Below are 12,340 nucleotides of genomic sequence, written 5' to 3'. Positions count from 1 at the left end.
ACGCATTTAAAGAAAATAAAAATAAATAAAACAAAATTAAAAAATAAGTAAAAGTGACACTCCCAATATTTCCATTCATATTTTATTGGCCAAAACAAGTCACATAACCATGCCTGAGGTCAAAGAAATCTGGAAGATGGTGGAAGACTTTAGTAACGCTTGCTGTACTATCTCATTGATGGTGCTGAAATTCAATGAGAAAACTCACACAAAACATTTCATTCTTCAACAAATATTTACTGAGTACCAAAGACATGCCAGGCACTGTTCTAGGAACCAGGTACACAGCAGTGAGCAAGAGACAGAAATCCTTTGAGGAGCTAATATTCTAGTGGGAGAGAAAGACAAGGAACAGGATAAATAAGTAAACTATACACTATGTTAGCAGATGATAAATGATAAAGGCAGTGGGGGGTGGGATGGGGAGTGTGTGGGGGGGTGAAATCAGAGATCTGAAAGGACCTTCCTGAGACCACTATGTGTGCAGACTTGAGGCACTGAGAGGTGAGGCACTTAAGGTGCAGCTAGAGAGGGCGTTGGTAATGGGGTAGCAGCCCTCAAGTGCACCAGGGAACAGGCTGTTTGGATATGGCTGCACTCACTTGCCGAGCCTCCCTGTCTGTGTTCAGCTGGGAACATCCAGGGTAAGCTGCCAGTAGGGCTTCTTCTCACTTTCTTAAGAGAGGTAACAGGACAGATCACTAGCATGAGGACTTTGACTTTTACCAGGAGAGAGGTACAGCCAGAGGAGGACTCAGTCAGGAGGGCCCAGTCAGGTCAGGGCCTGACTCAGGGTGTCACAGGCTCCGTCTGGCTCTGGGTGGGATGCCCACTGTGAGGGCAGGCATGGGAGCAGGGAGCCTGGGGAGGGGCTACTGTGGTGACCAGGAAGGGGAGGGTGGAGGCCTAGCCAGGGCAGGGGCAGTGCAGGGGAAAAGAGTTTAGATTCTGTTGGTGGAGTCAACAAGGTTTCCTGACAGGTTGGAGTAGGTGTGAAAGAGAGGTCAGGGATGATCTGGGGGTGTCTAGTCTCAGTCACTGGAAGGACAGGGAAGGTGGGGAGGGAGTATATTTGGGAGGAAGTCAGAAGCTTAGTTTAGGATGTGTGCAGTTTGAGACAATTATAAGATAGCACCCATCCCCCCCCCCACCCCCGCCGAAGGTGAGTAGCATGCAGGTTGTAGGAGCCTGATGTCTGGGTTGAAGACAGAAATTTGGATATTAATAGCCTAGAGACGGATTTAAACCATGCATGTGGGGCAGATCCTCTATGACATGAGTGGGATCCAGAGGAGCAAGGCCTGAGACTTGGAATTTGCCAGGATTAAGAGGTCAGGGAGACAGACCTAGGTGACAACAAATGGGATAAGATGGCAGTGTGTGTTACAAGGAAGTATAAGTTACAAGCAGGTGACAGCAAGCCTCACCTAGTCATGGGTGGGGGTGGAGACTGGGAGTGCTTCCTAGAAGAGGTGACTCCTGAGCCGACACCAAAGCCTGAGTACATACATCACCGGGCAAAAAAGGCAGGAGTGTTCCAAGTAGAGGTCACAGCCCATGCAAAGGCTGGCAGCAAGTGAGCCGCTGGAGAGGGCAGAGAGCGGAAGCTTTCCAGTCTGGCAGGGAAGGGTGCGGTGAGAAGGGAATCCGGATTAGTCATCATCAAGTTTTGGCATTAGCCAAGCCCAGGTTCACACCTGGTCCTGCCATCCTCTGTGACCCGAGGCAAGTGACCCGGCCTCTATGTTCTCTCCAAGTTCCTGCCTCATAGGCAAGTCTTGTATAGCAATTCTTTGGCTTGGCTGCAACTGCATTTTTGTCTGTTGTGATCTTGTTATCTGAGATATTATCCTATTAATTACATTATTTATTTTATTTTTTTTTAGTAATCTCTACACCCAGTGTGGGGCTCAAACTCATGACCCCGAGATCAAGAGTTACAGGCTCTTCCAACTCAGCCAGCTAGGCGCCCCAATATTAATTATATTACAGAAGAGTCAAATACATTAAGGTAGTGGTTAAGGTCACAGGCTAGGGAGTTTATGCTCAGTTTATTTCTTTGTAAAATGGAAATACTGAATTCACCCATTCCATAGGACTGTTATGAAGGCATATGAAGATATACATAAAGTGCTTAGGAGAGTGCTTGGCCTGTATTTTTATCAGTGTTGTCTAAAGATGAGTCAGTCAACCACCTGAGGAATCCAGGTGGGCTACAGGAGGGAACAGCATGGGTACAGACACACAAAATTACTCTTTACTAAGCGTTTAGCCACTTAATTCCGAAGGGAGCTTGGGAACACTTTTACTCATTTTAAAGATTAAAGATTTAAAATCATTAAAGATTTTAAAGATTAAAAAAATCCTTAAAAAAAATAAAATCCTTGCTCAGAGCCCAAAGGATCCGTTAGGAAATGGCAGAGTCAGGATTCAAACTCAAGCTAAGCCAGACTCCAGGGGAGATTCTAAACGCTAGACTTGGGATTAAATTCCATCTGAGTAGCCCTGAAATTTGGAGGTTGGAGCCTGAGAAAGGTCACCAAAGGAGACTTCAGTCGCTATTTTCCCGGCCAGCTTCTGCATTCCCCCCACCTCTCACTCTTAACCCGCTCTTGGGAACATCTAGTCTCAAAAGCCAAGACGTGGCCAGAGGGACTCTTCCTGTGCCCGGGCCCCTCTTTAGAGATGGGAAGAATGAGGCGACACTTGGTGACCGTGACTCGGGATAAGAGGGTGCGGGGTTGGAGGAGGCAGAGGCAGCTTTTGCAGGCGGCAAAGTCCTACCCGCACGACTGACCGCCATCCGGGCTGCTGCAGGGTCCCGGGCGAGCCTTAAGCCCCTACCCCAAATGCGGGCGCTTGTCCCCGGGCTGTGGGCCATACAAAACTCAGGGTCTCCAGATGTTTTGTCGCGACAAGGCTAGGAGCCGAGTGCTAGAGTCCCTTTTCCAGCGGACCGAAAATCGCACCCGTGGCCGCGTGGAGGCTGGCTTTGGGGCGAAAACTCACACTGCAACACTAGGGTGTGATCTCGGGCACGGTGACTGCAATCCCCCCGGATTTCTTCAACAGAGCCGGAGACTAGGGTAAGACCTCAGAGCTGTGAAGCCAGGGCGGGGACGGAACCCACCGTCCTGGAAACCAGCAGGGCGGAGCTGTGGCCGCCGCCTCTCGTTACGTGAGGCGGATCCGGATCACGCACGCGCAGCTTCAATGCCGGCGCTAGGACCGCGCGGATGCATGCTTGGCCACGCCGCAGTGCTTAACCCGGTCCAGGCCGCCTGAGTCACGAGCCCCGCCCTACGGAGCCGGACGCGGCCGGAGGCCCGGGAGCAGCACAGGCGAACGGACCCGCGGACGTGTGAGCTAGGCGGTGAGCGCCCGATTTGGATTATCCCTGTGCTCTGTAATCCCGGCCCTTGCGGCCCCAGATTCCACGAGACCCTTAAATCTCGGCCTCAGGGGTCTCCCAGACCCATGATCTCAAACTTGAAGCCCCAGTCTGTCCGATCCCTATCCCGCCCCGGGGACTTTTCCACCCTCAGTTTTAGGATCTAAAATACGAGCCCTTGGATTTGAGAGGTACCCCACAAATTCTGATCAGGGTGGGATCTCCAGAACCACGATCCTTACTTAGATCCGTGCTCCCAATTCTAATGGGAACCCTGTTATCCCGGGCCCCGGGATTCACATCCACAATTTTGACCCGAGCCCACAGAACCAGCGGTGACACTGTAATCCCTCTCCTGGGAATACCTAAACCCTCAAGCGCACATTCTGGATTTCCTAAACCCTGACCCGGAAGCCTCCGGGTCGGGAATCTCTGATCCGCGCCCCTGACCCGCCCAAGATCCCGAAGTCCAGTTCTGAGGCTCAAGTCTCAGATTCGAGTGGCCAGACACGTCAAACTTGTGGCCCTCATCTTGAGAACCCCACCAGAACCGGGACCTCTACCCTTAATGATGCCTATGCATAGACTCAGTCCAGGGTGCTTCAAGCCAGACAGAGATCCTTTAGACCCCGAGGGGATTTCAAGATCCTCCTTCCCTATCCCACTCCTCCGAGAACTACCTTCCTCCGGAAGCCCAGACCCCATCCCAAATGGACCTTCAAGTCCCAGCGGGAGGATAAGTTCCCGCCCGGAGGCCTCATATTACTACCCCAAGTGCAGCTGCCAGAAATGCCTATTTTTATGGGGAGGGAGCGGGCTCAATGGAGATGCGGCCTTTTGACCCCTTTTTTCTCCCTCAGGAATCTAAATTCGCAGCCATGTTCCTGGTTAACTCGTTCTTGAAGGGAGGCGGCGGCGGGGGAGGTGGGGGCCTGGGCGGAGGCCTGGGGAATGTGATCGGAGGCCTGATCAGCGGGGCCGGAGGAGGAGGCGGCGGCGGCGGCGGCGGAGGAGGCGGAGGCGGAGGCGGTGGCGGAACTGCCATGCGCATCCTGGGCGGGGTTATTAGTGCCATCAGGTAAGGGGGGGGCCTGAGGAGGGGAGGGGCCTGGCGGAGGAGCATGTCCCACCGGCCTAGATTGAGGTAGTCTGGGGACTGATCTGCATCCTTAATTAGGCTGGGCGGGGCCTGGGCTGGGGTTAGAGGAGGGCCCCTCCCGAGGGGGCGGGCCGTAGTGAGGCTAATGGCAGTTCAGGAGGCGGGGCTTGGCATGGGCGGAGTCTGACAGTTGAGGGGATGCTGTGATGGGACGCGGCTGGGTTTTGGGAGGTGGGGCTTAGTGGGTCTGGGCGAGGCCCGCTTCCCGCTAGCCTGGAAACGAACGTTAAGAGGGTGGAGCCAATGAGGCTGGGAGTGGCTTCATGGGGGCAAGGCTTGTCTTAGGGTTGAGGCAAGGCCGTCGTAGGTGTGTCAGTGAGGAAGTAGACGCAGAAGAGGCCGAGGTCTGATGGGATAGGGGAAATGTTCTTGAAGGGGCCGGGTCCGTCTGGGAACTGGCTGGATTAAAACAGAAATACGTCCTGGTGGAGGTAGAGCAGGTTGTCGTTAGGTACCATTAGGCCCCTAACCTTGGCCACCCCTCGAAGGGGTGGGAACTCGTGGAGCTGGGGTGGGATGTTGGGAAGACACGGGGTTTTAGGAAGCCAGGGGATGGAGTAGGTTCCTAGACAGAAAGGACCTGAGGAGGTTGGCTAACCCGGGAAGCTGGGTTAGCGCTTCTATGAAGCAGCCCTCAAAGGGGCTGGGTCTATTGAGGTATCTGCTATAGGGCAGTGTGCTCTGGCAGGAGCAGGACCTACTGTGGGGGGCGGGCCTGTAGGTTTCCTGCCAGGTGCAACCAGGGTAGCAAAGATAGGGGTAGATGAAGACAAGGACAGATGAGGCAGGCAGAGGGGGCAGGTATGGAGAGTGGTGGTAGGGAGGTTGAAGGGTTGGGGCGTGGGGTCTGGCACTGTCTATGGAGGCCCCGCCCCCTGGTGCTAACTCCCTTACTCCTCTCTCCAGTGAGGCAGCTGCACAATACAACCCAGAGCCTCCGGTAAGCCACCCTCCACAATCAAAGACCTTGCTTCTCACTCCAAGGCCTTTTTCATCACCCATCCTTGTCTCCTTTGTCTTATAAAATTCTTCTCATTTAGTTTCTCCCTTGTTGTGTCCCCGAATTTAGTCATGGGTCTTAGCTATATCCACTCCCTCTTCACTGACCACCTCTCATTCCTTTGATCATCCAGTCACCCAGCCCACTCTGACTTTCCCACCTAGGGCTGTTCTGGCCAGGGCACCCCTCCCCCACTTGCTCTGAGATCTCCTCCCTCTACAGCCTCCACGCACCCATTACTCCAACATTGAGGCCAATGAGAGTGAGGAGGTCCGGCAGTTCCGGAGGCTCTTTGCCCAGCTGGCTGGAGATGTAAGTAACCCTGGGCTCCCATCCTTGTCCTAACTTCCATGCCTTCCTTTGGGCTGCCCTTGCACGCACACTCAACAACTGCAATATCCAAAGAATCCCCATTCTGCCTCATGACACTCTTCCCTTTTAACCATCCCCGGCTTCTCCCTACAGGACATGGAGGTCAGTGCTACAGAACTCATGAACATTCTCAACAAGGTCGTAACCCGACGTGAGTGATTGGGGTCAACACACAGGGCAGGTTTAAAGTCATGGGTGCTGGCTGGGGTAGCTGTGTCCTCTGGCCTCTGACTTTCAACCTGTCTCCCACAGACCCTGATCTGAAAACTGATGGTTTTGGCATTGACACATGTCGCAGCATGGTGGCCGTGATGGATGTATCCTTGGGGCAATCTAGAGGAAGTTTTGGATGAAGAAGGAGTTTTGTGGGAGCACAGTTGGGACAGTCAGGGTGTAGCTTTCATACCCACAATGTGGACATGCATATATATCAGAACACACATCCACTACCACACATCCAGACATGTGGCAATAAATAGTAACATCACCTGTCACAGCTGACACTTCACAGCCATCCTGTTAAACAGGCAGAATTGTTATAGTCCATTTTATAGATGAAGAAACTGAGACTCAGAGAGAGGCAATCATTTGTCTGAAGTTATAAGTAAAGGGTAAGTGCCAGGATAGGAATTTGGACTCAGGTCTTTTAGGCTTGAGGACCCAAGCTTATTTCTTGCCTTCCTGCCTTCCTTCCTTTTTTCATTTTTATTTATTTTAGACAGAGAGAGAGAGAGAGAGCTGAGGAGATGGACAGAGGGAGAGAGAAAATCCCAAGCAGACTCTGCACTCAGTGCATAGCCTGGGATTGTGACCTGAGCCAAAACCAAGAGTCAGACATTCAACTGATTGAGCCACCCAGGCGCCCCTCTTTTTTTTTTTTTTTTTCAAAGTAAGCACTATACCCAGTGTGGGGCTTGAACTCATGACTCTGAGATCAAGAGTAGCATGCTCTACCGACTGAGCCAGCCAGGTGTCCCAAGAACCCAAGCTTATAACTGTTATAGTTGTGCCCATATACATGTACATGTATACAAGGGCATACCCGTATACATGAAGATATGTGAAGGCATGGTCACAGGAACACATGCATGTTTACACATGGGCCAGTCATTAGCTGATCTTGGATATGTGCACGCTCAGCACATAGGGAAAATGTAGACACACATATTGTCATGTGATCACATACATGTGTTGCACAGTTACATAATCTTGGCTGTGCCATTTAACAAGGTTACTGAGCCTCTCTGTGCCTCAGTCTGCTTGTCTATAAAATGAGGTAAATGATTATGGTGACACCTGATTTGGAGCGCCACCCAAAGGTTTAGCACACTGCATAGCACTTAGTACTAAATGGTCTGTACACATTAGCTGCTACTGTGATCTTCTGTAGATTTTCATCTCTGAATCTGTTTCTTTCTCTGTGACTGGGGAATAATACTGGTAGGCCAGTGTCTTAAGAATTTAGTGAGAAAAGTAATGTTCCTGAGAAGCTTAGCACTGCCTGGCATGTGTTAGGTAACTTGATAAAGTCTTGGCTGTCATTGTTATTGAGAGTTTATCAAATACTAGCCTCTGAGCTAAGGGCTTTATCTCATTCTGTTTTTATCACAAACCCAGCGGGTGTTTATTATCACCTTTCCTTAGAATTCTAAGACCCTTGTTTTTCACGTCCTGACATTTATGAAATTGAATTGCTATTACGAATTTTATAAATGAGGAGTTAGCAACTATTTTCAGGTAAGGAATTTATAGTTTAGAGAAGTTCAATATAATTCCCCATGGTTATGTTTAAATTAGCAATATAGGGGCACCTGGCTAGATCAGTTAGTGGAGCATGTGACTTTTGATCTTGGGGTTGTAAATTCGAGCCCCATGTTAGGTGTAGAGATTACTTAAAAGTAAAATCTTGAGGCACCTGGGTGGCTCAGTTGGTTAAGTGTCTGACTTGCTCAGATCATGATCTCACAATTTGTGAGTTCGAGCCCCATGTCGGGCTCTGTGCTAACAGCTCAGAGTCTGGAGCCTTCTTCAGATTCTGTGTCTCCCTCCCTCTGCCCCTCCCCTACTCACATTCTGTTTCTGTCTCTCTCTCTCTCAAAAAATAAAAAAAAATAAAAAATAAAATCTTAAAAATTTATGAACTAAACTACGTATGGATAAAAAGAAAAGTAAAACCATATCCAAGGTGACATGACTGGGGTGGGATGGGAGCTAGGGTTTTAGTCCAGGTCCCCCTGCTTGGTCATTATTCCATGGCATACAGTGCATGCCTCTGGGTACAACCATCACACTATTCTTAACACCCTTCTACCAGAGTGACACCACAGGCAAGCTGGGCTTCCAGGAATTCAAGTACTTGTGGAACAACATCAAAAAGTGGCAGGTGCGTGGTAACCTCACACTCCTAGCATAGAGACCCTCAAGCCATGAAGATGCCATGCCCCACAATGTTCAGTTGACTTCTTCCCTCCCTGTCCCCACAGGCCATATATAAACAGTTTGATGTTGACCGTTCAGGTACCATTGGCAGCAGTGAACTCCCAGCAGCCTTTGAGGCAGCAGGTACGGCTGGCAGGGACATGGTTGGACTGGGTGGGGGGATGGGTAAAACAGCCCCTAGTGCGCTGGTCTGAGGGTGAGTCCCAGGGGTGGGAGTGGGTTGGGCCTTGTGGGCCTCACACCTGAGAAATGAAACCATTCTCAGGGTTCCACCTGAATGAACATCTCTACAACATGATCATCCGGCGCTACTCAGATGAAGGAGGGAACATGGATTTTGACAACTTCATCAGCTGCCTGGTCAGGCTGGATGCTATGTTCCGTGAGTGATATACCCCAGCTCTCTTCCTGGGTGGGGATTTGTTCTACCTCCTATGGGCGAGGTCTTCTCTGAGTCTGGCCCTGAGGCAAGCAGCTCCAGTGAGCGAAACACCCCCAGTTCCCACCCTCACGTCACTCACAGTCCACTGGAGGAGAGGCAAATCACCAGACAGTGACAGCTCAGAATGGTTACATTTGGGGTAGGGAAGCTCAGGGCAGAGTGATCGAGCATGAGAGGAGAAGCTCAGGGCCAAGTGGGTTTAGATTTATGAATGGGGAAGCCCAGTGGACTATTTGAACCTAGGAGGTACCCGATGCAGACTAAGGGATCAAGAGAGCTTCCTGGAGAAAGACACATGTGAATTGGGGCCTGAGGAACGAGGAATAACTCTAGGGGTAGAGGGGAGACAAGTGTTGCTCTTGGAATAACTCATGCGAAGGCCAACAAGGGAAGGTGCTTTTGGTGTTTTTTGTTGAATTCCATTCTCAATGCTGGAAAGGGGGTAGGGTGCAGAGACAAAGGCTGGGAGGGGTTAGCAGGGGCTAGATTGTGAGGGCTCTTATGACCATGATTGCATTGAATCCTTAAGACTACCCTGAGAAATGGGAGTTACTGGCCCCATTTTCTGGAGGAGGAACCTGGGGTTCAAGGAGGCAAAACTGCTTGCTCACAGCCACTCAGCTAGGAAGTTGCAAAGCCAGAATTTGAACTTGGATCTGAGAGAACTGAGTGAAAGGAAGTAGAGCAGTGGGCATGGTCAGGCCACGCAGGGCTGTGAGTGTCACGTTCAGGGGGTGTTCAGACATTACTGGGGGGCATTGGAGAGCTGTAACAGGTTCTAGACAGAGGAAGGACAGGGCCAGATTTGGTTTTAGGAAGATCCTCTAGCCTCATGGGAGCCCAGGAAGGGCAAAGCATTAAAACCTTGGGCAGAGAAAAAGGGGCAGGTATGTCAGGGACATGAAGGGGAAGGTGGGAATGGACAATGAGGGCAGATGATTCCAAAAGTCACATATGAGAAGGCTTAAGAAATGGCTATTGGCAATAGTAACTGTAGTGAGTGCAGTGTCTGGGATACTACGTGTGTGGACACCTGAGGGTATCACTGAGTGGTGAATGAGAGAGGGAGCACAGACAGTGTAGGCTCAGGACTGCTTAGGTTTGGCTATGGGTGGGGAACATGAGTCAGGTTTCAGGGCAGGAGTGGGGACCATACCAGACTGTAAGAGCAGGAAGAGGAGGAGAGCTAGGCCCTTAGAGGTTTATGCAAGGCTGGGGCTTGGGCAGAGGTGGGGCACAGGTCATATGGAGGCCATTATTGAGGGGGCTCACCGCCTGGGTTCCAATCCTGATGTTCCTAGGGTGCATTACTTCACATCTCTGGCCCTGTTTGAAAATGACAATCTGGGCGCCTGGGTGGTTCAGTCAGTTGGGCATCTGACTTTGGCTCATCATGATCTCTGGGTTGGTGACTTTGAGCCCCACATCGGGCTCTCTGCTGTCAGCCTGTCAGTGCAGAGCCTGCTTTTGAATCCTCTGTCCTTCCTCCACTCATGCTCTTTCTCTCAAAAAATAAATAAAACATAAAAAAAATGACACCTCACAAAATTTAATTAAATGAATTAATACATGGAAAGCACTTTATACAGTGCTTGGCACAGAGTAAGAACTCAATAAGTGCTTGCCATTATTTTTTTCGTGTGTGTGTGTGTGTGTGTGTATTATTGAGTAAATGACATCCAGTGTGGGGGCTTGAACTCATGCCCCTGAAATGCTGCAGTCAAGAGTCAAATGCTCCACCAACTGAACCAGCCAGGTGCCCCAAGTGCTAGTATCATCTCATATATTAGTATATTTTTATCCTTTTTTTAAAGATTTTGTTATTTTTCTAATGTTTATTTACTTTTTGAGAGAGAGAGAGAGCAAGAGAGCATGCAAGTGGGGGAGGGGCAGAGAGAGAAGGAGACAGATAATCTGAAGTAGGCTCCGCACTTATCAGCGCAGAGCCTGACTCAGGGCTCCAGCTCACGAGCCGTGAGAGCATGACCCGAGCCAAACACAACTGACTGAGCCACCCAGCCACTCCTAAGATTTTATTTTTTACTTATTTATTTATTTTTTTAATTTTTTTCTTAATGTTTTTATTTATTTTTGAGACAGAGAGAGACAGAGCATGAGCAGGGAAGGGGCAGAGAGAGAGGGAGACACAGAATCGGAAGCAGGCTCCAGGCTCTGAGCCATCAGCACAGAGCTCGATATGGGGCTCGAACTCACAGACTGTGAGATCATGACCTGAGCCGAAGTCGGACGCTCAACTGACTGAGCCACCCAGGCGCCCCACCTAAGATTTTATTTTTAAGTTATCTCCACACCCAACATGGGGCTTGAACTCAGAATGCCAAGATCAAGAGTCGCATGCTCTACTGACCGACCCAGGCTGTATATTTTTATCCTAAAAGCCAAATCCCCATCCCTTTCCTTCTCTAGGTGCCTTCAAATCTCTTGACAAGGATGGCACTGGACAAATTCAAGTGAACATCCAGGAGGTAAGAACCTCCATTTGGGATGTGGGTGTCTGGCAGGGGACTCCCTCCTCTCAACCCCATGTACCAGCTCTGAGCTTGGACTCCCGCCCTCCTATTTTCCCAACAACCCCAGGGTCAAAGCAGAGAATGTGTCTGCTAGTATTCCGTTCTCTGCTCCTCACTCTGCCTTTCTCTCCCCAGTGGCTGCAGCTGACGATGTATTCCTGAATGAGAACCCCAGACCTGCCCCCTCATTGCCTTGCTATAGGAGTCCCCTTGGATTCTTCCGTCTCTCCCAGGGCTGAGCCAGTCTGCAGTGTCGCCTTCATGGGTCCTACTGGCCCACAGGTCTTTCGGTTCCCCCAGCCCTTGGCACTCGGCTTTTCAGTCAACAGCCAGGGCCCGACATGCCCCGACGTGCCATGCCCTGAGTTACCCCTGGCTCTGAGACACTCTAACACACCCTGCTCCAAGGGTTCCCCCACGCCCAGCACACCCATCCCACACCCACTCCATAACCCCTCTCATGTACATGTGCCAAACCCAACAGTTATGTTGCTTCCACACCCCAAGGGCCCTTCCCTCAGTTCTGGGAGGCTCCCTCCAGTCCCTACACACTCTAGCACACCTGTTCACAGTTACTACCCCGGCCGAACTCCAGGCCATAATAGGCCCAGGCGCCCCTGTGCCTTTGTCTCTACTCTGCTCTCAGCCTGCCAGGCCCAGGAGGAAATAAAAGCACCCCAGTTGCTGCTGTCTCTGAGATCTGCCTCCTGTTTTGAGAGTTGAGTGGTGGCTCTGTCTCTATCAGGGGCAGAGAGAAGTCTAGGTCCTAGGAGGCAGGGGTGGTTTTGTCTGTCTCCCATGTCTGTCCCCAGGCCTGGATCTGCATGTTTCCTAGTCCTTTTCTTATCTATGTCTTTTTTCTCATACTGGATTCTAGTTGAGTCGGAGCCTCATTCTTGCTGAGATCTCTCACAGATCCTGTGGAGACTGAGACTGGGACCCATAAGCCTGGGCAATCTCTGCTTCTGCTGCAAGAGCCAGGCTCTTGGGAGGTCTCAGTACCACC

At 50.7% G+C, this 12,340-nt stretch overlaps 1 protein-coding gene across 2 annotated transcripts; it reads left to right on the top strand.

Moving 5' to 3' along the window:
• Window positions 1–3,273: 3,273 nt before the first annotated feature.
• Window positions 3,274–12,031, top strand: CAPNS1 (calpain small subunit 1). 2 transcript variants are annotated; one of them, XM_042919133.1, is made up of 11 exons: window positions 3,274–3,373; window positions 4,252–4,469; window positions 5,457–5,490; window positions 5,773–5,862; window positions 6,016–6,073; window positions 6,175–6,239; window positions 8,237–8,305; window positions 8,406–8,484; window positions 8,627–8,743; window positions 11,231–11,289; window positions 11,470–12,031. In XM_042919133.1, exons 2-11 carry the CDS (start codon window positions 4,270–4,272, stop codon window positions 11,494–11,496), a joined length of 798 nt encoding a protein of 265 aa, XP_042775067.1. In that variant the 5' UTR covers window positions 3,274–3,373; window positions 4,252–4,269; the 3' UTR covers window positions 11,497–12,031. The 2 variants fall into 2 exon arrangements, with proteins under 2 accessions (XP_042775067.1, XP_042775068.1); XM_042919134.1 differs by lacking the exons at window positions 3,274–3,373; window positions 4,252–4,469 and adding an exon at window positions 4,647–4,894.
• The last annotated feature ends 309 nt before the right edge of the window (window positions 12,032–12,340 follow it).

Source organism: Panthera leo, chromosome E2, assembly GCF_018350215.1.
Source record: "Panthera leo isolate Ple1 chromosome E2, P.leo_Ple1_pat1.1, whole genome shotgun sequence".
NCBI classification, from domain to species: Eukaryota; Metazoa; Chordata; class Mammalia; order Carnivora; family Felidae; genus Panthera; species Panthera leo.
Note: the sequence above shows the minus strand (reverse complement) of the source record. Positions and strands in the feature narration are given on the sequence as shown.